The sequence below is a fragment of the Ixodes scapularis genome, unplaced genomic scaffold, assembly GCF_016920785.2.
Source record: "Ixodes scapularis isolate PalLabHiFi unplaced genomic scaffold, ASM1692078v2 PGA_scaffold0__279_contigs__length_252992795, whole genome shotgun sequence".
NCBI classification, from domain to species: domain Eukaryota; kingdom Metazoa; phylum Arthropoda; class Arachnida; order Ixodida; family Ixodidae; genus Ixodes; species Ixodes scapularis.
The window spans coordinates 69,095,122-69,119,883 of NW_024609835.1; the positions used below are offsets into that span (position 1 = coordinate 69,095,122).

At 42.6% G+C, this 24,762-nt stretch overlaps 1 protein-coding gene across 1 annotated transcript in view; it reads left to right on the plus strand.

The window, feature by feature from the left end:
• Nucleotides 1-1,267: 1,267 nt before the first annotated feature.
• Nucleotides 1,268-24,762, plus strand: part of LOC8043723 (atrial natriuretic peptide receptor 1) — a 214,104-nt gene continuing 190,609 nt past the window's right edge. The window contains exons 1-2 of the mRNA XM_042292130.1: nt 1,268-1,313; nt 3,212-3,326. Of these exons, the coding sequence (XP_042148064.1) occupies nt 1,268-1,313; nt 3,212-3,326 (161 nt within the window). The remainder of the gene's footprint in view (nt 1,314-3,211; nt 3,327-24,762) is intronic.

Genomic DNA, 24,762 nt, shown 5'->3' on the forward strand with positions numbered 1-24,762 from the left:
GAAATAATCGTTTATAAATAAGAAGTGTTAATAAAGCGGGAGCAAGAGAAACATTTCTTTTGATATGGCTCAATATTTGATTAGCGTTGTTAGGCACGCAATCCACATGGGTTTCCGAGGAAAGATCATTAATTAGGTGAACACCGAGGTATTAATAAACCAGTGTCCTTAATTCTAGCCCCCAAAGATAAAAAATGGCCAATAATAACCTCGAGCATAGATTCTGGTGAAAAGAGGAGCCGCACATAAAACAAGAGTTGTGCTTTTTACATCATTCTTGGCATCGGTGTTGTCCTTGAAACTTTATGACTATACATTTCTGACGTTCTTGCACTACGATATGTGAGAATGTTTCTAAAAAAAACGGAGTCTTGCGAAAAACCGCAGCCCCCCTACTGTGTCATGGTGTTAGCATAAACAAACATGGCGGCGACTATGGAACAAACCAGACACTGGTCTATTGGATGGCACACTAAGCAGGATAGAATTATTGACGAAATAGAAAGGATAATCGTTATTTTTACGATAGACTTCCAGAGATTTACATTTAGATATGTTAAGTTTCATATTTCATTAATGGCATCATTTGGTAACATTGTTAATATCGGCCTGAAGAGCATATCTCTCACAATCGTTACTGATTTATTTGTAAATAACACAATCGTCAACAAAAAGGCTAATAGAATAGGAGACACGGATAGGAAGATCATTAATATAAGTAAAGAAGAGCAGTGGATGTATTACAAAACCTTGTGGGACATCGGAGATAACACGTAAAAATGAATAATTCGTTTCGTTGGCGTGAACAAGTTAGAGATGGTTAGTTTTGAAAGTATTCTATCCCAACGAGAACGTAGGGTCATATGTTAAGGCTAACAAACTGTTCAAAAAGCTTTTGATAAGGCTCCTCAAGTCTTTTTTTTTTAGACTTGAGGAACCTCATCAAAAGCTTTTTGAGAAATCAAGAACTATGTAATCAAATCTGGAACCCGTTGAAACGTGGCGTGAAGATTATGGCTAAACGTGAGGTGTTGAGTACTGAATAATGCAACGTTTTAAAACGATTTCGCAATGTTTTAAATAAACAAAAATCGAATCCAGAAAGTTGAGCAGTTGGGAATAAATTATGTTGTAGCGAACAAGCGGGCGACACCATCTACACGTTAGAACAACGTACACCAACGCACTCACAGCAAATGAGGCAGGAGCCCCGCACCACGAGCGGCGGGCACGCGACACAAGCACCGATGGAACGCGCCTGGCTGCAATGCAGACTCGTCTCACCTACCTCAGACATTATCTCGGAGTAGCCCGTTTGTATATATATCTATCTATCTGCAAAATTTGTAAAAAGCAATTGTGTCAGGAAAAAATACCTTTTGTATGTTGACTACGAAGTGCTCGAGGATTTTACATGAAAGTCTGGTTAAAGCGATAGGACGAAAGTTGAAGGATTATGCTTATCGGAACCTTTGTGAACAGGAATCAGCGTACCCACTTTCCAGTCTCCTTGTAGCCCTCCTAGTTCAAGCAACTGAGAAGATAATTTAGGTAAGATGATACAAAAATACAGTTTAGTGTTTTTAAAAGCATTTAGCGTGTATATTACCAGTTCCTACTGAAGAAGCCATTTTTAAGTTTTCAACGGTTTTGGCTATTTCTTCACTATGTATATTAACAGGATACATTGTAAAGAAAACAACAGGCTGCTAATAGAGGACAAGAGCTGACCGGCATCGACACATATTTAGAACAGACATCAATCAAAACAAAAGAACATATATCGCTGGCCACTTCCGCTCCATCAGCGTCCGTAAACGTTAAACTGGAGCTGGAAGTGCTTTTAATAGTTATGAAAATAGTAATATTTAACGACTTGGTAGAGCCATGCCCCTGCGGAAAGGTGATGGACCGGATCATAGAGGCCCGCAATGCCGCGTCTAGTAAGAGTGATTATGGGCTGATATATTATACAAGATGCATGACGATGTTGAAATTGAGCTTGTGGGCGAGGGTGAGGGTTGATGTTGCGGGTGATGAGGGCTTGATAACTTGATGCATGTGAGGGAATGATGATGGTGGAATGGGTGAAGAAAATGAGGCACGTGAAACCCAGCAGGCTAGTTCTGTCGGTGTGCCCAGCTCGCAGACGATCCGTCCCAATTTCCAGCGACGCAAGGAGTCCGACACCGCCGTGGTGGGGCCTTAGGCGTTAACGCCGGTATTGGCCGGACGGCGATGTTCACGAAAGCGGCCTCGAATCTTCCCAGCTTTCGGTCGAGCTTGTAACAGAGCAGCGTGAGAACCCTGTCAATCGGAGACAGGGTGTGGGTCAATGTTTTCAAATGATAGAAAAAAGTACGTCTTACGTTCAGCAGCTGGCTTCCTCTTCTTCTGTTCGATAACAACTTCACAATATGTACATAAATTATTTACCATGGATTGTAACATAATATTAAAAAGGAGGCCTTTGAATCCTCAAACGTCTTTTTTTATTATACTTGTGATGCAAGATGGTACACTGTCCAGCGCTGTTCGTCGCCCGAGGGCTTAGCGGCACGAAATAGGCATGGCGTCTTGCTAGAAAGCCTTTTCAAATTCACGCTGTACCACGGGCATCAAGAGGACGGCGATGAAATGCGAAGAGGGACGTGCGCGTACCCGAGTGATGCAACTTTTTTTAAAAGTAAACACCAGTTATTTATTTTCTACCGAGCGCTCCCCAAACAATGCCTATAAAACTCCAGAAAAAGGCAAAATTCGCTATGGATAACATCAAAATCAGCCCTAGCGCGTATTCATTAATCCGCTTGATCTCCTTCGCCTTAAACCATCTACGTATATTTAATAAGAAATGCATTAATGAAAATGCTCTGCTTTCGCTTTGATAAGTCCAGACCAGCCCGCTCGTTCAAGTGGTACTTAAATATATAAGTACTGTCACATTCAATTTAATTTTCTCCCGTTCAGCCAGCAGTTTTGGCAATTTTCAGGTAATCGACAAAATGTGTCGATCTGTGTAACTTCTATTGTGAGCACCTAAACATTCAAGCATAAGTTTCCAGTCATTTTAATGAATATTTGATACAACAAAATTTTGATTTGTATGCGATAGTCAAAACTCTTCTTTGGGAGTTGTTTCCAGCTTCCAGACAGTCATTGCATTACAATATTTTTCGCTCAAACCTACTTTTGTTTTTTGTGTGTGCAGTTATCCTGATGTGTGCCTCGCCCGACACCATTCGTGAGATCATGCTGGCAGCGCTCGATCTCAACATGGTAGGAAGCGGAGAATACGTCTTTTTCTCTGTGGAGCTCTTCACAAGGTAAGCATGCAACTAAACTCCGAGGTGCCTGTTCTGCGGCTTGAGGCCTTGCAAACAAGAACTGGCACATAAAATCATGACTTATCCAAGCTCCATAATCTCCTAACGACTGTGCGACTTATAAGAGAACTGATCTAGAAGACCTCGACAATGTATGCAATAAATCTTGCTGCAAATACCACTAGCATAAAATACTGTTTCCAGTTTGCAGAACGTTTAGTAACAAATACATTTAAACCTTTTCCAAAAGGTTTGAAATAGTTCAACTGAACACTTTTGTGGAAATACATTTCTGTCTAGAACCAATATCTTCACCTTCCGATTACATGAGCGATCTTGCCTGTTTAATTTCTTCTAGCATTATCATTGGGCCGACATCTGTACCTTGTTAAAATATCACCGCTTTACGCACGTAAGTACTGGTCCAGCGTTATAGGAACATGCCGTTAGATTTATGCAAGCGATGTTTAATGAACGTTAATAATTGCAATTTAAAGTAATGGTTTTTACGCGTAAATAGTCCTTCCGAAATTGGTACATGCATTTTTCTTACACGCGTTAGTGGATTTAGTGAATATACATAGTAGCTGTAACCTTACTGCAAACCTCGTGTGAGTCAACCATATTACCACCCTTACTGCATTCGCATATAAAACTTTTAGGCATACAAAACGCAACAAGCTTCCCTCAAAGCAGTGTTTCCCGAACTGTGGTTCGCAACCACAATGGGAATCGCGACATATTCAACTGAGAATCGCAAAACAACGTTAAAACTTAAAAAAAGCTTTTATTTAATATGTCTTTGCGTTGATGAAAACAATGTACAGAATGCAGCTTAACATCGAGCGAAAGCTGAGGCTTGCGGTGCCCAATCTCAGCTTTTGTTTGGAGAAATTGTGTTTTCAGAACGAAGCTCACTTTAGTCGTTGGAAACAGTCATCCCAGCTGACATGCCATTTTTTTTTTTTTGCAGTGGGTTCTGGCCAGCTGATTTCTTCTGACTGTATTAACTATGAAATGAAACTTCAGCGAAAATTTTATGTATTGCTGTTCAATCACTGAAATCAAACTCGAGGTGGCATCGCTAAGAGCCGGGGGAAAGGTGGGTGGGGGCATGGGGAGCTCTGGGGACGCGATATTTAATATATTTTTAGGGGTCGCAAAGTACCAGAGTTTCGTAGGCACTGCCTTGAAGAACTACACAAGTTTTCTTATACAATATAACAAACGTTAAAATGTTAAAACTTTCCAACATATCATTATCAGTGAATCTGTCCGATTGCGGAAGCACAGTCGATGGTAATTGTGTATTGGTTACTATATTATTGCGCAACATAGAAGCAGCTTCATTATCACGTATTAAGCGAAAAGACACTATATGTTTGGTTGGAATAGCCAATGCAAAATTAATTTTGCACTCGCAATTATCCTGGCTACTTTTCTTATGGTGATTCTGCAGTTTTGTCTTCATGATCATACCCAATACTGAAGATGTAGATATATGTGTTGAAGTATATTAATCCTAGCGTCTTAGCATCAACATGAATCGCTTACTAAAATATTCTACGTGCAATACTTATTAACAGGCGTAGTCAAGAACTAATCGCGTTCATATTTGTACATATTTAAACATTTTGAAAGTGTTTATCTCCCATAGAGGCGGGAACAGAGTGTAAGTTTTTTTTAACGGGTAACGTTAGCTTGTTATGTGGAAACCACTTGACTAATTGAGTTACAAACATACTTTTTGTTATATATATAGCTAAGCAATTTACAGTGGCTAATAACGTTGTATCCTCCGCCCATATTACAATTCATATATTTTATGTTGTTTTTTTTTCTTTATACGCGCTCGGTGGTTTATTTATGTATAGAAAAAGTATCCCCTCTCACACAAAACGTTGCGGCAAACCTGCTGATAAAATTTCACTACTACTCTTCTTCCATAAGACAATATAATTACGCAGCGTCTACAATAATCGGTCCCATGGGTTTGCAAACTAATCAGGGTGAGCTATTTAATGACAGGTTTATTCCGCTGTTATTTTAATGAAGTGACATTCCGAAATCTGTAGCAAAGCAGGTCTGAAAAAATATGCGAAGCTTATTAAGCTTATTTTCCGGGTAAGGACAGCAACTTTTAATGCAGTTAACAACTGTAACCCCTTTCAATACATGGTACAAAAATATTCGACTACGTCTAACGAAAGGAAAGAAAAGCAAGAGATGTGCAGAGAGGAAATAAAGTAGCACGAGGTTCGTGAGTTCTTATACTGTACTGAATTTTGTGCTCACATTTATTTTTCAGAGGAATGAGTGAACCATAATCTTTCCCTGTGTGTATATGCTATGGCAACTTCACAATAATTCAAACTACAGATGCTGAAGAAAAAATAATACGCCCTAGAGAAAGAATTACGAGCTCAGACACGAACTGATACTGAAAGCCGAATATGACGACAGCGGAAATTGAATTCTAGGGAGTGGGAGCGGACAAGTGCAGCAGCTCTGGAAAAAGCTTCAATCTCGAAATGCTTTCAAAACACCATCCATAGGATAAGGAGGAGTAATCACGTTCACACTCGCAATGATCACCTTAATTCGCAGAAGATGGTGAGAAAGTTATATACTTCTGGCTCTGGCATAAAGTAATATTTTTTTTTTGATTCGCAGAAGCGTCCTGCGGTGAACAGACAACGCGTTATGTAAATTAAACACAATGCAAGTTCTTCAAAATTGTGTTATGGCCATACAGGACTCTCGCGCTTTTGGGTGAAAATAGTGTGTGCGTTTGCGTGAAAGAGATAACTTTAAAATATCATCCCGCTTTCATGGAGAACTGGGTTAACCTAGACATGGCCGCTTATGTGTTAATGTTAGGCGCCTAACGTATAATTTGCTGGATTCACAAGTTTGGGAATGCTAATAGTGGGTGCTTGAACGAAGTGGGCATTGTTGTGACTGGGAAAGGACGATCTCAGGTGCGGAACGAGGAGTCGGGCTGTGGCTCGCTGATCCTAGAAGAAGCAGGCCTGGAGGGGGTTAGTGAAATAGAACTTACACGTACAGTGAAAATACAAGTACCTGGTCGGCAGTTTGATCGGCGTCTTCAGGCTCTCTAAAGCCATGTTATATAGCACTCCGAGGGCGAGAAAACCCTCTGAGATAGAGGAGCCTTCGCCGGAGTTCTAATGTTCCCGTGGTGTTCGCAGCGCCGGGGGCGACTGATGGAATTCTCTGTGTTCTTTCGGCGAGGTGTAGATGATGCAACCCGTAGCTCTTCTCGTCATGCGGCAGTGTCTGATGCAAGGTGTCGACGCTTTTTCCGCTCACACCGAAACAACAACAGCAACAACACAGACGCCCCACATACCAACACATATACACACACACAGACACACACATATACAAACAAACACACACACAAACAGACACACGCACCTCGTAGAGTAGTAAAACGTGCGCGGTCAACTGGATAGGTAATGCGTGAAGGCGCAGAAAGGAGAATGCGGCATTTATTGACAGTCCATTGTCGCACAGCACTGTCACTATGGCAGCGCTCAGGAAAAATGATTCGGTAGTCAAGCACTCACTTGCGTGCTTCGAGAAAACCAACGACGAAGATGCGCTGCTTTTCGACAGCCGTGACGTCAGCAGGAAAAGCGGCAGCGCAGCCCAATACAATATTTTTCGAATGTAATGTGCTTGCGAGCCTGTTATGCAGTTAATTTTTTATAGTTAATATAGCCATTGACATCTAAAAGAACCCCTGGTCAAAACTAGCCATGGTCTATTTTTCTTAAATTACCATTTACTATATTACTGTCAACAAACGCAGTGCTTGGCTTATTTCGTTCTCGCTTCTTGCTTCGTGATTCGGTCTTCTGGGATCTCATCGGCTAATTCCTCAACCTTAATGGCTGAGGAGTTTTAATAAAATCCTCGAAACACGCCACGTCCCATGTTTCTTCAACTATCTGTGACTATAGTAGACTTTGACTAGTGTAAAATGAGTAAATTGCGGTTCATCACTGTGGGTTGAGTTGGGTTACGTTTTGAAATCTTGAGGAGGCATAGCGGCTGATTTTTTTTTTCACAAGCAGACATTTTTAATGTCCCTACTTGTTGGGTTTCCTGGTGGAATACCGTTGACTATTTTCTCTAAAGCAGTCTTTCTCAAGAATTCTCTTTTTTTCCCTTGTTTGTTTTTTTTGCTCCATTCCGGCCGAGTGTTAAGGCCCGTCCACACTCTTGCAACGCAGTACGACCGAGAGAGACGAGACTTGTTAAAACCTCTTCAAATTTCTTAGGACGAGAGAACACACTGGCACTCTGGCGCCATCTATGCAGTGACTCTGGAACTGTATTTCACAAGAGGGAAGGTTTTTCGGGATTTCCGAGGTCAAATGTGCGTAATACATATAAAAAAGGCTCGTTTATGACGTTGACTAACGTTTTTCGAGCCAAGAAAGATAGGATAATGCGCGAGAGAAATAGAAAATATGTCGGACCGCTACGTTTAGACTGCTACCCAATAGATGGCGACAGTGTGTCCTCTCGTTGTAAGAGGTTTTAAGGAACCCAGTTTTAAGAGGTTGCAAGAGTGTGAACGGGCTTTAGCTATCGGACTCTTCGGTCATTACAACTCCTGTCTTGCTAGAGGTGAAATATTTTTCCGAAAGTGGATTTCTAGGTCATGCTTGGGAAGGGGGGGGGGGGGGGGTTGCCGAGATATTTGTTGTTACAGATTAATGTGGCGACACGGGTGAATCATCGCCAATATCCATTTTCTTGACCATAATAATTGCAATTTTAGCTAACGTAAACGATTCACCGTGAAAAAAGCTGGTATATATGGAACTTTTTTTGCATTAAATCCGTTCTTTTTTTTTGACGTGAAATCAAGTTAGCACTAAATGTACAAGCCGACGTGTTTGCATGACACAGCAAAAACATACGTGTGGAGCACTAGTTTGGATCACGCATTGGTCCTCACTAAATCCATCTTGTTAATTGTTCTTTGTCATATAATGAATCATCATTTATCATACTAAAATTAACTTTGCTTCCAGTGTTCAAAGTAACCGCCACAAAAGGGCTTCTACTAACAAGTAATAAAATTACTACATAAAATTTATTCTTCGCTTTTATTCTTTAAAAATATGGGATACCTTTGTAAGCTTAAAGCTTTATTTTTAATGTCTTTATTTACATATTAGGTCGCTTGTACATAGGTTAAGACAACTACAACCACGTAGTGTAGGATAACAAAGAATAACAAACAAGACAATACCAAGAAAAAAATCTACTACACGAGAACGCCGTTAATTTGAACTAACAGTACACACAATTGTGAAAAATATTATTTCAGTGTTGTTTAGTAAGACAACACTGTAACAATCTCAGCAGTCAATCGTGAACGTGTATAATATGTGGATGGCACAGATGCATTTTCTTCAAACACATGTCCTCGGTGAAAAGTCTTTGTACTCACGAGGTAAACGTGTCGAGGGAGCCAATGTTCACTAGCTCTTCGGGACGTTTGTTCCGACTCTAAGCAGTGCGTGAAAAGTAGCAGCTCCTGAAAACATATCATTGTGACAGATAAACTCGCACATTGTTTTATTCTCTTTGTTTCGTGTTGGTTAGTCCCTGTCAGGTGCAACATAGCTGCTGACGAGTATTTTGTTCCGCCGATGGCTAACTGGTTGAAGAACATTAGTCTGTGGATTTTGCTTCACGTGGTCAAGTGCGGTCGACTAGACATCCCATGAAGCTCTGTTATAGACGGCCTTCTTTTGTGCCGGTTTTAAATAAATTGCAGCCCTTTCTTGCGAACATTTTCTAGCGCGTTAATGAATGTTTAGGACCATGAATCGTATACTATGTCCGCATACTTCAGAATGGGAACAATTAGGATTTTATATGCTTCTGATTTAGTCAGTGGGGTGTTACACAGGTTTATGTGGAGAAACCATTGTTTCTTTAATGGTATTTAGCTGCTTCATAATATGCGAATTGCTGATGAGGTCAGTGATAAGTTTGACACTGATATACTTGTATTCATTGATTGTTTTCAAAGGCACGATGCAAATGACGTGGTGGAATGATTGTGGGATTTACTTGTTCGTAACTGTTATGTGAACACACTTTTAAGCGTTTTAAGGATCATTGGCCAATTCGTGCACCATGATTATACTTCTGATAGTCATTTAAGTGAGGTTTTTTGATCGGTAATAACATGTGATATCTGTAAACAGGACGCAGTCGTCCGCAAAAAAAGATGTCACTGTAGGGAGGGATGGCTTACTTCTAGGTCATTGATGAAAACCAGAAACAAGAGAGGCTAAAGCACCCATTTCGGTACGCCAGACAAGGCACGTTCTTTTTGTGACTCAGGACCTCTGATGCTTACGAAGTGGACGCGATTAATAAGATTTGACTCATACCATGACACTATGTTGTAATTGTTAAGAACAGATTTTAACTTGTGAAAATGCTTGGGGTGTAACTCGCGGTGAAAGGCCGTTCTCCAAACCTAAAAACACAACTTCAGCTTAAGCAGAATTATTGACTACTTTCGCAAGCGTGTAAATAGTATGCAGAAGCTGCATGACTGTAGATAAGCCACTCCTGAAACTTTCTTGCTCTCTGTGGAAGAACCTTTTTCACTTCCAGGAAGTCCGTGATCAGCTTAAATAAGAAGTACTCGAGTACCTTCCCACTTGAACATGGTAATAAATCCAACCTGTAATTCTGTACATCCGCAGTGCTGCCGGAGTTGTGAATCGGAACAAATTTAGCATTCTTCAAATCATTGGGAACCACACCACTAGCAGAAGTATGAGTATAAATGAAAACAATTCAGAGCACCATTCAGGATATCTGCGAAGGAAGGTGTTTGGTATCTCGTCGAGCCTGCAGAACCTCTTGGCATCGAGACGAAGCAAGTAATTGAAGATACCCTCTTTAAGAACAGTAACATACTTCGGATGACCTTGCATCGTTGGGATGCCCATGAGGTAAATAAAATAAATTAAAGTGAAATGAAAAAAATCTGGAACATTGATGTCGAAATGTTTTACGCTATACAATGGCAAATAAGAGCAATCGTCTGTATACACGGACGAAACAAAAGACGTCATTAAAGGGCATCTCCGCCGTAATTTTTATAGTCACCGATTTCTATAAAATTTTCACCATGTATTTGAATGCCCTTCCTGAGCATGTGTACGAAATATCTCGGAAAAATATTAATTTTCTTAGAAGAAAATGAATCTTGAAATTTACACGTCCACACCCAAATCACTTGCTGCCGCCCTACTGGCAACACTGAGGAAGAGCGGCACACGGAGGCTGCCATGATGGCACTGACGTTGCCGTGACGTCACATGTTGGTCAGGGTGCTTGCTTTGGAACTTGTTGGTGCTAGGACTGTCTGGTTTTTGCGTATTTTATCGTTTTATACAGCACACGCGAGCGCGCGGATGAAATGCACGTTCACGAAGCCGAAGCTATACATGCGCGAATGATGTCTCAAACGACGCTTTTTCAGCGCGAGAATGGAAATTGAGGTTACGAGGTTCTAACGATCTTCCGTCCCCGCGCTCGTGCCTTCTTTTCATGGGGAGTTTTAGTAGATAGTTATCAGAGGCCCGCTACCCCTCCGGGCGCGCGCTAGAGCATGCTTGGAAGTGGTGGCGCGATCTCGCGCTACGGAAGCGTCGCTTGAAAACACGGTCTACTAAAACCGTCTATTGGCAGACCCCAAGATATAACAAAAAGTGCCTCCAATTAAAAGGCATAACGTGGATCAGTTTTCTTGGCGTGCTAGCAACAAAAACTGCCTTACCATTCCGCTTCGGAAGCGGCATCTGGGTCCACATGGCGGCGGATCACGAATGCAGCCGCCGCTGGCGCTTCCCTCGGAGGCGATGCCGACGGATCGTATGAAAACGGGTTATCGTCATCGTCCTCAAAATCTAGCCGCATATCCTCATCGTTGCTCGATTCAGACGAGCTTGATGAGTCCATTTTCATCCGCGGCACGAACACAAAACAGCGACCTGCTGCCAGGGTGGCCAGGCTCAAACTGCGCACGTGCGAGTGTTTATACCATATGTGACGTCACATCAAAATGGCGGACCAGTCGAGTGGCAAGTTAGTTTCGGTTTCGGTTTCAGCGTATTTTAACGATTATAAATTATGTAAACAGTTTTTCCATGATTTAACCGCCGCTATAGTCTACATCTTTAGTACCCTTTCCGAAAATATGTTTCGATAAAAACGCTCAAATTGACGGCGGAGCTGCCCTTTAAGAATGTTCGCTATGACCACTATTTCCAACAACTTGGTCGTTCTGCCTGATTGCCTTTACCAAATTTTTTTAAAAATAGAAGTGGCCAAATATTTGAACGTTAATCTTTCTCGAAAAAGAATCGGTATCTTGAAAAAGCGTAGCCGCGTACTTTTTATCGGGGTATGTTGATAATTGCTAAGCGCTACGAGAGTACCACCGATCTTTAGTGGTGGTACACTGATCTCCTCGTTCCGTGAACCTCACGTTTCAAGCAAAAGATTTCGCGTGTTACCCAAGTATTTTACTTTTTTACTTTTTATAGACGCTGTGAAATGAGCTTGCTAATGTACTTGCTGACAGCACTCTCAAAGGAGGACCATAAAATATCAGATGATGCGCCGCTTTCCTTTTGAATTATGAAGAAATTGTCGAGGGCCATTTCCAGACAAACTAAAGGCTGGTTTCCGTATTTGCGTCGATGACGATGCGCTGCGCTGCGTCGTGCAGCGTAGCGCATACCCATTGGTTCGTCGTAAGAGTCGCCATAGCAACAACTCGACAAAAGCAGTCGTAACGAGACGGAGGTGTTTGCAGTCGCACTCGAATGTAACTGTGTGAACGAGCCTCAAGACGTTGCTGTCGCTCGCTTTGTTTTCATCTCTGTCTTGCTATTGGCGACTTCCGCTCGCAGACCTTGAGCGCTCTATGGGCGCACCTTTTGGAGCGCGCATCTACTGGCATCCGGCTCAAGTTAGTCATCTTGCAGTCGTAGATTTGTGACAGCTCTCGTCCCGTGGAACGCTTCCAACGCCATTGAACTTGATTCGTAGATTATGATGGAGCTTGACTGAGGTCGTCAGAGGCGTGCTACGTCATTTATTTCTCTCGGCAAAGCGCATGCGCGTCGACGTCGCTGGACCGGCCGGACCGTCGAGTCGGGCCTGTTCGGACGCGACGGTTGTTTACGTGGGATTCTGACGGCTCGAGCGCTCCTCCCTCGCATAAATGAGCAGTGTAGAGGCGGGACTGGTGCGTGGCAAACCGTAATCACAGACATCTGTGGTTCTGAGAGAAATAAAAGAAAAGAAAAAAATGAAAGCCGTTTACAACTCCCTGTAACACCGAATTGGAGCGCAGCTCTTGAGGAGGAGGAAGGAAGGGTACTGAGGGTTACCTGTTCTCGGGGCGGGGGGGGGGGGGGGGGGGGGGGTCATGTGACCTTGGGGGGTCAGGGGACCCCCCAGAAAAATTTTTTCGCTAGAATTAGTGGGGAATTTTTTCCGCTGGATTTAGCGGGGAAATTTTTCCGCTAGGTTTAACGGGAAAATTTTTCCGCTAGACTTAGCGGGGAATTTTTTCCGCTAAGTCTAGCGGGGAAATTTTACCGCTAAATTTAGCGCGGAATTTTTTCCGCTAGATTTAGCGGGGAAATTTTTCCGCTAGATTTAGCGGGTTGATTTTTCCGCTAAATTCCCGCTAGATTTAGCCGAGAAATTTTTCCGCTAAATTTAGCGGAGAAATTTTTCCGCTAGATTTAGCGGAAAAATTTTTCCGCTAGATTTAGCGGGAAAATTTTTCCGCTAGATTTAGCGGAGAATTTTTTCCGCTAAATCTAGCTGGGAAAATTTTTCCGCTAGATTTAGCGGGGAAATTTTTCCGCTAAATCTAGCGGGGAAATTTTTCCGCTAGATTTAGCGGGGAAAATTTTTCCGCTAGATTTAGCATGGAATATTTTCCGCTAGATTTAGCGGGGAATTTTTTCCCCTAAATTTAGCGGTGAAAATATTCCGCTAAATCTAGCGAGGAAATTTTTCCGCTAGATTTAGCGGAGAAACTTACCCATAATGCACCGCGCGGTTACGGCGACGGCGACGGCGACGGCGACGCCGACGCCGCTCAAGCCGGAAACGGGCCCCTAAGAGCTGCGCTCCAAAACACAACGACAAAAAATCGACCATAAAGCAGACTCAAGGTTAGGCGTGTTAATTTTGCCACAACAGATTGTTGCACCTTTTAATACCGGATGCCGCCAGCGTTTTCTCGTGCAATAAAGCAAGAACAGAGTACGCAACGACCACACAAGTGATGGTTTGCTACCTCTTTGTGTTTATTAAAGTCTTGCCAGCAATCTGATGGCGATCGCTGTGCGTGCCCCGCCGCTCCGTGGCGGGCTAAAGGTATTGGACGGTGACGAACGCGGTCGTCTTCCTCGCTATTTGTGGCATGAGCTCCGTGGCCCAGATAATGCGCCAAGCGTGTGTCGCGGTTTCTTTCCGCAGCTGAACAGTGACAGTAGTGGCTTGTAGTCAAAAACCTCTATCGACTTGTCAAATTTTAGCAGTGGCCATTTTGAACGACAGACCGTGTCCGGAGGGTCACCCCTAAAATGCAAGTCCATCTTCCACACGTCGATTTCGAATGCGTCCTACGGAGCAGATTTTTGCCTCCCTTGCAGCTTTCGGAAAGCGATTCGGATCTACCACCCGAATTCACCTGTGGTTTCATGTCGTGCTATTACACCAGGAACTCTAAGAAAATCATACAAAACAATGACATGATTTGATATGCCTTCAGTAACGCTTACTTCCAGGCCTGTCTGTGCGGGTGTATCGAGAAACCACCAATCCTCATTGGAACCCTTATGGTTCGGACCGATTCTCAAAAGATTCTTCGCGTTTTAACCTTTCTCGTTTCTACCAATTGTCCCTTGTACACTTTTAATTTAAACCCGTCTTGTTTTTTCCCGTTCTCGTTTGTATAATTCTTGTTTAAACACGGCTTGTATCAACATATTCTCAAGCGCCTTTCGCGCTTTAATCCGTCTAGTCTCAAGCCCTTCTCAAAACACTCTTCGCATTTTTACCCTTCTCGTTTTAACACTTTCTGATTTGAATAATTTTCATTCCATTTGTTTCACAATTTTCAATTAATCATGTTTACTTTTAATATTCCTAAATAACAGCGTGTGTGTTTTAGGGTCGTTTACAAAAAGCTTTCCTATTTCATCCAGTCGCCACGAGTTGCAAAACTCTAATCCTTTCATTTAGTATTTGCCCCTCCCGCACTATAATGCCCTGATGGGTGCTGTGGCTTATTCAAATAAATACGCAAATAAATAAATAAATACAGCAATTAATTTGACACCGTAAGCTTCAAAACTATATTAGGCCGCAAGCGCGGTTTTCTTGAAATTAAAAATACAAAAAATACGTTTTTTTTTGTTTGTTTTTTTGTTGTTCTGCTACGGATGAGAGTTCCACAAATCTTCGCGGCTCAGGTTAAGTGATCTAAGTTAGTTCACAAAAAGCTTCCCTATTTCATCCGACCATAATACAGCCGCCAATTTCACACCGTCGGTATCAAAATTATATTGGACTGCTAAACGCTGTTTTCTTTTAATAAAAAGAAAATATATATTTTTTGTTTATTTTTGTTTGAAGTTGCCTTGCTTCAAAATAAAATTTCGCAACTCTTAACGGCTTCCTGATCGGCGAGATCTTATTTTCATTTCTCGCACTCACAGGCCCAGATGCTCACACACAATATAAATGAAGCCGGAAGAAGGAAACAAGATATGAGTTTCAGATCCACAGACTTTATCGGGTCTATTTCAGCATGCAAGTACGTCTTACAAAACGCAGATTATTCGGAAACAAAAAAACCCTCATTACAAAAAAAAACAAAAAAAAAACGCACAAGGTCAAAAGTCATAACTGGGCGATTGTGTCTCTTTCGTCCCAGTATTTTCTGTGCTTTTAAACACCTTTGAACTAAGGCATGCACCAACTAGCCTTAGCATTGTTTAGAAAATCACACAAAGAAATGCTCCCGTTGGCAAGCTGGTGCTCTAGCTCAGAAAGCTTGCCCTTAATTATTTGACCACCTGCGCCTCGGTCATGCGATTAACCCTACGTTTGCTTGCTGCTCTAAAGAGATCCTGGTCAGAGCCGAGTCCTCTTTTGATAAGATTCAAATGTGAGTAAATGTTAGGCTGTTCCTTTCTGGACATGGCATTGATTTCTTTATGCAAAGGTTTAATTTTGTCACCTGTCCGTGGATCCCTATTTTAGCTCTGGTTCCGTTGGTGCAGGGCTAAATTGCCGCTCATCCACATGCCATCTATCAGGCCTCTGCCACATCTACCCCGCTGCTATGCCACCACCAAGATCGAGCCTTGCAATAGCATAATACTTTTATGACGTCATAATCGAAATATGAGTATCAGGTTTGAGAAAGCGCTAAACACATCAGTCGGAGACGCGCTCCAGGCACGATGCTTGCGGTGCTGTTTGTGTGAACGGGACCAACGGAACTTACGAAACCACAAAACCATATGGGGCTTGGTTATGGCTCGGTGCGCGTGCGCGTGCATTGCGGCTTTTATAGAATATTTTTTTCTAGTTGGGGGTGGGGGGGGGGGGGGGGGGAAGGGGCGCATTAAAGGTTCAGTCTACAGTGGGGAGGATGCCGTTGGTACTCGCATTTTTGCCCCAACGCTGCGCTGGCCACGCTTCCATGAGTGGATATTTCCGCATTGTCAGATCGCGCTCGCGTCATTTCTTTGCAATTCTAGCGAAACCGGCAAAATTAACTCTCATCGCTTGTTTTATAAATCTGCACAGGCAACACCATTTCTTGGGCTGCTTTGACTGACTTGTTCGTCTCAGTAGCCCAGCCTGCGATCCTGTTGGTTTGGCCTCTATAGACGCATGCTTCCTGAACGACCTCTTTGTTACTAACAGTGTCAGCTGCCTATCTGGGTGTACTACGTAAATAAACAAAAGCTGATGTCACAGATGAAAGCACGTGAGTGTCCTCTTATTGCATACCTTGTACGTCACATTGCATTGTAAGATTTGGTGAACCCTGCCAGTACACATTGAAAGACAAAGACATAAATGAAAATTATGTGTTAATTAGCTATATATTGTGTTGGGAGAACTGAAATTGAAAATTAGTTTGATAAAGAATCAAAAGCCAAGATCGTTATAAGAAATCTTGAAAATTAAATTCGAAAAGAAAACATGTACTTTTGAGCCGGGTTGGAAGGAGAAAGCTGCTTTAAGAAAGACTAAAACCAAACAGAAACGAAAAAGTTTTGTAAACGAAACAAGAAAGTGAAAAGTAGTTTTAATAGAACTAGAAATAGAACAAAAATCATTTGAGAAAGTTGCAAAGGAGAAGGTAGAAATGCGAATGGGTTTAAAAGAGAACCACGCGTCCATGGTGGTTCTCATTTCATAATTCTATGAACATAAAACTAGCAATGAGCTGCATTTGCTGGTAACGCGTGTAGTTTCTATGACGACTTGTTAAAGGTCCTACTAGAATGCTATTTCGACAATAGCGTCAGTATGCTCCCAGTTTGTTAATGACAACATGATATTCCAATTCCTGTGAGGCTAATGAAAATCTCCTGTCAACACGATCTAGCCATCGGTGATGTTCCGCGAAATAATCCTGCGATTGTTAAAACGAAATTGCCGCACAAGGATCTAGCCAAGTAGGCAGTGCCCGTGGCCAAATGGTTTTCGTGCTTGGCACGCACACAAAGGGCCGAGTTTCGATGCCTGGGAGCGGACGCACCTTTTTTGTTTGTTCTTTTTTGTAAATATTGGGTTCTGGTGTATTCGAGACTTCTATTGCTTATTCGAGGTCCGAATTTTCTACGCACCGAACCTTCTACGCCGATTGTTCCAGAAGCCCACGCGTGTGCATAAGAGGCTCCGCGTGGCGACCCGGAGTCAGTCTCGCCCCAGCGCTTGTTTTGGTCATATATTTGTTTTAACAATATTGATGTCATTAGCAAACATTAGCTGACGTGAAATTTTATGCACTCCTCAAGGTCGTTTACGAAAACGAGGAATAAAAGCGACCCTAGGTTAGATTTCTGGGGTACCCCAGATGTGAGTATGAAGGTATCAGAAGAGCTTTTCAATATCCTAACCCTACTTTGACGATCACGCAAGTAGGTCGGAAACAAACGTAGAAGATTCTGTGTGAAACCTTATAAGGGCCGCGTATACAAAAGAAAATCATGATTCACTTTATCAATGGCTTTGGTCATGTCAAAATAAACAATGTATACTTGATTTCGAGAAAGAACTATAGGAACTGAGTAATCAAGAAATTAACAAAGATTCGTTTGCACCGGACGAACCTTTAAAGGCCCATGTTAAACACTACTAGATTTATGTCAAAAGTAATAGAAAATACGCAAAACTATGAATTTTTCAAGCACCTTCGGAAATGTACATAACAGAAATGTTAGTCTTTAGTTGTTTACTTTACAAGTGTCGCCGTTTTTGTGCACTGGGATGGCAACTGACCTTTTTCATGCTGATTGAAAAACACCAGATTCCAAGGAAAGGTTAAATATGTGACATATTGCAGGAGCGAACAGATTGACAGAACCCTCGACAATAAAATTTTGAAAGAAATGTATTCCTGTTGATAATTTTGTTTTGAGGTTTGTTTTAAGCCTCATTCGTCTTAATATGACTGATAATCAATGAGTCTTGGAAAGAGACATTGCTAACTTCTGCACTGTCCCTAAACAAATATGTTGAATAGCATTTACAAAAGTAGTTTTGAAAAAAAAATGGCAACTTAGAAAGAAGACGATACGTAACCAGCGTGACTACGTATACACACATTGTCGTTTCATTTTTTTTGTTGTATGCTGCTTGACATACTTTAAAACATATCAGGTTTTCGGGAAACCTGAACAAATGGAAGCTTTAATTCTTGCAGGTTTCTGGGTACGTAAAAGCAAACCAGAAAAACCGGCATATGTGAAACTTTAAGGGGATATTATGTTGGATAAGAAAGCAACAATTACAAACGAAGCAAAACATTAGACTTGAAGAGAACACTCGAATTGTTGCTTCCCTGCCTCCAATATTCATCCCATTACTTTTTTCTGTCTGTCTCTTGCTTTCAGAAAAAAATACAAAACCGTAAGTGCAGTAAAAAAAAAAAAAAAAAGGCGAATGTTGTTTGATTGTTAAGACTTTGGGAAGCAATTTTGCATCCAAATGGCGTCCGGTGGTTTCCCAGCATATGGGCAGTTTGGCCAGTGCAGCACAACGCCTAACCTGGGATCTTCAACGGTCACCCCCAATTAGTGATTTCTCAACCGCACGCCGGCACGGTGCTCACTAATATTAAAACAGGCGGGCACAATAATTGCACGTGTTGCTTTGGAACTGCAACGCGAGACACTCACTAACTTATAATGCATTAACAAACCTGACCGCTCCCCTGGTGAAATCTCACTGAGAGGGAGACAAAATAAAAATGCAGATCGTACGTAAACGGCAGATGGGTAGTTGCGAAGCCAGGCAAATCCTCTAGCTTCTTGTCTAAGAGTGATGCTAAGGTGTGTCTTAATATTTGTAACCTTTTGTGCACTTTAAATGCCTTCCCTTCTATTCAGTGTTGCAAGCGATGTGGTTGTAGTACTGTGAACTTAATAAAGACATCATACATCCGATCATCCAATCATTCATTTCAAATTATTTAATTAAACAAACTGACAGCATTGAATAGAGTGGCTATACCAAAACCTGAAAGGCCCGCACTCGACAACTGATTCCAACAGAAAGTACTAAGTTTGGCTAATATCATTTCCTGAATAAAGAAACCGCGCGAGTATGGCACAGGCACGTGCGCCCTTTCGATCGCAGGCGACTGGTTTGTTGCAGAAAGTGGGTCTAATATACATCAGGTTAATAAAATGTACCAATATATATGCACTACTCAGCTCGAGCTAATGTCAACAATGCCACAGAAAGTAAAAAGGCGTTGGAATTTCGAATCGAAAATAAATGGCGATGCCGTAATTACACCTCCCGAACATCAGTACTTCTCGCGAACGCGAGCTCCGCAGAGGCGAAACAGAGTGTTTCGTCGCTCCTTCTTGAAAGTCAGGGCCCGGGGCTGGCTGTCGTGCCTTCCTGTCTAAGCAAGACGGAACGAGACGGAATGAGGGGTAAAAACACGGAAAGTCGTCGTTGCCCAACGCCAGAAAACACAATGAGAGGCGGCGACGCCACGAAGAAGCGCTGGGCTGCCCGAGAAAAAAAAAGTATGCGAGGCGAGGCGCGAAGAAGGGATGGGTTTTAGGCCTCTGCTTCGCTTGCGCATTCAGTCGAATATTGCGCGAGCCCGGTATACATAGAGCAGACGCGCTCATTTACATCAGGAGCGCGAATGTCTCGCCCACATTACGCCTAAGGGCAGGGGCGGGAGACTCCGGCTGACATCGACACCTCGGCCTCTGTTGGACTTGGGAGCGACGACGTGGACTCAAGGGGCGCCAAGTTGTTTACGTTTCGTGTCATCCAGACATCGTGATTAACGCGCTTGGTCGTACAGCCGAGTATTAGCGGATTCGTTGCTTCTGGTTGAAGTTTGACCGGAGTAGTGATAGCCGGACCGAACGGCGGATTCTGTCTCTTTTCTCCCTAAGATTATCCGGACCGTATCGAAAAGGCAAAATGAGGCTTGCGAAGAAAGTTCCCTCCGGGGGTTTTATTCGCTTTGATGACTGGCAAAGCACATTTAAGCGAGCGAAGATGCTCAAACCAAATCCTGACGTTATAATATTCCTTGCACTGGTTCTAATGGTCGCCTTTTGCACAGATCTGACCAGACACCTTTTGGGAAGTTGGGTTTTGTGACTGAAGTTCAGAATATAAAAAACACACAGTGAAGCATGTTAATGTTCCAGGGTAAAAAAGTTGGTAGTTTTTAAAAATACTAAATTGAATTTGCTTGATTTAAATTATATTTATTTTATGTAATTTATATTTACTTGACTTAAAAGAAATTTTTATTCAAATGAAATTTATTTGGTGTAAATCCCTAGCTTTATATTTTTGTTTTACTAGACATATTTTTAAACATAGCCTGCAGATGACTTTATTGAACTTTCTGATCACTGAAAACAACCTCGAAGAATTGCCATAAATTAAAAGTCCAGCTTAATTAACAACTCCTGATTTAGTGAACCCCATCATAGTAAGATCAAAACATCTTCATTTGCTTTAATTAGTGAAAAAAAATGTATTTGTTTTTTCTTTTGTGTTCTTTTTACTAGCGGTGGGACGTTTCCTATACTGACGAATGAGGTGCAATATGGAAGGTAAGCTCAATGCTTCGATTTTTTTTCAGGAGATCACTGCTTTGCTCTGGTGTTCAGCCTCGTATAAATATTTCTTGCTTGATTTTTATTTTATTTAAATACAATAGAAGTGCCCACACGATAGAAGAGCAGTGAATACAAAATATATTTGGATTTAGTTTTGCTGGAAACGTTTGATTTATGTAGTCATAATAAAACCAGTCTGACTAAAATCGCGATTTAAGTCATTTTGATATTATTCTTGACTTTGACTTAACTCTAAACCACGGAGAGCAGTACTAATTTAGGTTAATGCCGACATGCGAAGAACGTGTAATATTTCAAAAAATCGGGGCTTATTACGTACAGCAAAAGCTTTGTCTCCTCCTGCTCTACTGCAGCTTACGCAGTCCCACAGGTTTGAAGTTCACGGCTCCTTAGTGTCTGGCCAGTTAGTGCGAGCTCCTGTTCAATTCTGGCATTTGTCAGAATTGCCGTTCAAGAAGAATTTCAGACAGATCACGTTGCAATGATGAGGTACCGAGTAAGTATGTTGAAGGAATATTGACAGGTGAGGTTTATGGCAAAGCGTGTCCGTTCAGTTGACAATGATGTTGGTCATGTTTTTTCTATACTATGCGCGGTGTTTGAAACAACGTTCTGTTGTACTTCGCATACAAGGCAAGTGCTAAAACAACTACATGAAGGTATACGTTCGGCAGCCCTCTGCCTGGTTAGGAATAGACATTAAGCGAAAAATAGGTACTCTAACCAAACGTTTTATAAGCAGTAACCCGAAGTTTCAAGACTAGTTCGGTCCCTTGTTTACGAGTAAGTTACGGAAAGAACACGCGCCGCTTAAATGCACACACCGATGTATGGGGCCTTGCAGACGTCACGCAGTCCCGATACGTAGCTGCTGGGCAGAGGGCCCGAAGAACGACTCACGTTCCCCTTTGTGCGTTGGATGAACCAAGACTCAGCGAAATAGGCTTTTTGTTGAGTCCTTTTGGTGACAACTTTCTGGTCTTTTCTTTAAGTCGTAGTGGGACGCTGCCAGCTCACCACCTTGTCATTATTGGTAATAGTACGTGTGGAACAGGCTTGTTACTGCCGATAATACTCAAGAGAGTTTGACGATCCGTAAATATCATCACGAATCTTGTGGCGATGTACTGATGGAAGTGGTGAACATCGTACACAATGGCGAGGCCTCACGATCAAGTTGCGAATAGTTACACTCGGCAGTACCTAACGTTAAATAATTAAATTTTGGAATTTTACATGACAAACCAACGACGGGCATCTGCCACGCCAAAGCGGAGGAGTGAGGATTAATTTTGACCGCCTGGGGATCTTCTGACGTGCAACCGTAACCTCGGTTACACGGCACCTTCTCCGAAATAAGCCTCCGCCAGATTACGGTCACCTCGGCCGGGATCCGTCGGCCGGTGCTTTGTCTCAACGCCACCAAGCCAGCTCAGTACCTAACATTCTGGACATACATACACACATTCATAAGTATATTGCGTACTGAACTAGTACCGTATTTTTTCCGACTATAGTCCGCTGTTTAAAAGTTGAAAATTCATCCGATGCGGACCATCTACGGGCGCGGACTATACAATGATTTTTTTTCTAGATCGGGTACTCTGATAAGTCCTGAAATATTGTATGAGTAAAGGACTATATTAATGTGGATTTATGTACGATAAACCTTCTTTGTGAGCAATTACAGTAGGGATTTGTCCAGGTGTGCTGTGCATGATACTTTTTTTTTGCGTTCGGACAATGCACTAAGTGTGGAATATGCACGGGGTGCGGATTGTGTACCGGGTGTGGACTACCTAAGCAAATCCTTTATTTTTGACCCCACATTCACCCCTGTGGACTATGCACCGGGTGTGGACTATAGCCCGGAAAAAACGGTACATTAAATATCCAGGCCCGCAAAAGCAGGTGTGTGCATGTGGCCGGATACTGCTGTAATGGATAAGAGGTTACTCTCTTACACAAAACAAAACTACATACGGTATGCTTTCGGGCTGAAAAAAGAGGAAAACGAACTCTTTGTTACATGTTACAAAACCATAAATTTGAAACTTTAAAAAGCACAAGGTGCAAACGCACTACACAACGCACAAACTTAAAAAAAATCTAGAGGTTGCAAATTTTGTTAACCAACAAAATTATAGCACCACTCTCTCAGCTCTCTTTTAAAAATCGTAAGTGACTGCAAATCCAAAAGTCGACCTCGCAAGATGTTTTAATAATGTGAAACATAAAAAAGCCGTACACTTTTCCCGTAGTCTGTAAAAACCCTTGGGAGAACGAAACGTTCTATTTTCCTCAGGACCCTTTGCTTTTTTAGTAGCAACTTGAACCCACTCTTAAACTTTGAGAGGCGCCAAACGCGAATGAGATTGGCGCCTCTCGCCCCTCAGTATCTCGATGTGCCAGAACGACTCGAACTCCCTATAATAAGGCATCACAAGACAAAAAAAAGGCCTTTCCTTGTCCTAATGCGCGTGTACAGTTTACTTTGCCAGTAACTCTTTTAACGTTTGGAAAGCCTTACGTTACTTTCTTCCCACCACCCCTCTCCATTCGTTTCAAGTAGTTCATAGAGTTCCTTAGTGATTGACGCCTTGACTTTTAAATATCTGTTGTAAAACACCAGAAGGCCTCCAAATGACTGCAGCTGGGCTTTGTTTTCCGGTTCTGACGCTTCGACAACTTCTTGGACCTTGTCCTCAGTTGGGAGATTCCTCCTACGTTGACTTGGTGGCCTAGGGATTTCGCTTCCTTTACGCCGAAAGAGCAACTGTTTCTTTTCAGCTTCAGCCCTGCATTCTCCAGCCTTGAAAGTACCTCATCCATCCAAAGCGCATACTACTCTGGAGTTGATCCAGTGATGATCATATCATCCAGGTACACACTAACTCCTGGGATGGCTGCTAGTCTGGTCTCCATTGCTCGCTGGATGATTGATGGGGCTGCCGCTATTCCGAAGGGTGATTTCTTAACTCGATACAATTCTTTAATTGTGTTAATTGTCAGAATTCGGGATATTGCATCTGTTATTCACTGTTGCATTTATACCTGCGCTAGGCGAAGTGTCGAGTAGGTGAGGCCTTCTTGGAGATTTGAAAGTGCTTCCGTCGGCTTCGGGAGTGAGTAGGACGCCTGCTTTGCTGCGGGATTAACAGTGCTACAGTAGTCACCGCAGAGCTTCACAGAGCCATCTTTCTGACGACTACGACTGGCGTTGCCCATGCTGAGTGCTGAACTAGCTCTATGATGCCTCGTTTCAGTAACGCTAGCAGTTCGCAGTCAGCAACTGTACGCAACGCAAACGGTACCTGCTGGGACTTCAGAAACTTCGGAGTCGCTGATTCCTTCAGCTTCAAGTTCACTAGTGAGCCTAGAAATCTTGTGATTTTAGGCTTCAACATCTCTTCTAGCGCTCGGAGGACTGTTTTGATCGTTTGCTCTTGCTCGAAGTTGTGAATGCTGCGCCTTATCAGCTGCGCCAGCTGCGCCTTACCAGCTGCGCCTTATCAGGTTGCATCCTGTTCCAGTCGTAACCATAAGTGGCAAGACGTAGTCCTTGGATTTGTGTCTTACGTGCACTTGCTCCGACCCAACAACTCCTAGTCCTTCACCAGTCTATGGCTAAAGAGTAAGGTCCTCTTTATGTGATGGAGGTGGCTTGTTCGGCCATGTCCTTCTGCAGGTACCTGAACTGATTGCTGTAAAAGCCGCTCCTGAATCCAACTCGAATTCCAGTGCTTTCCCTTATATGTTGGGTGCTACCAGCAATTTGGGAACGACGGCGTTACAACGTACACTCTTAATCTTGGGCCGCCTAGGGAGCCACCTATAGCCATGACAAATGAGATCCAACTTGTCACGCCAAATTTTGGGGCCACCTAAAATTGCCAGCCCGTTTGCCGTCCCTTTTTAGGTGGCCCCAAAATTTGCCGTGACGAGTTGGATCTTGCCGGCCC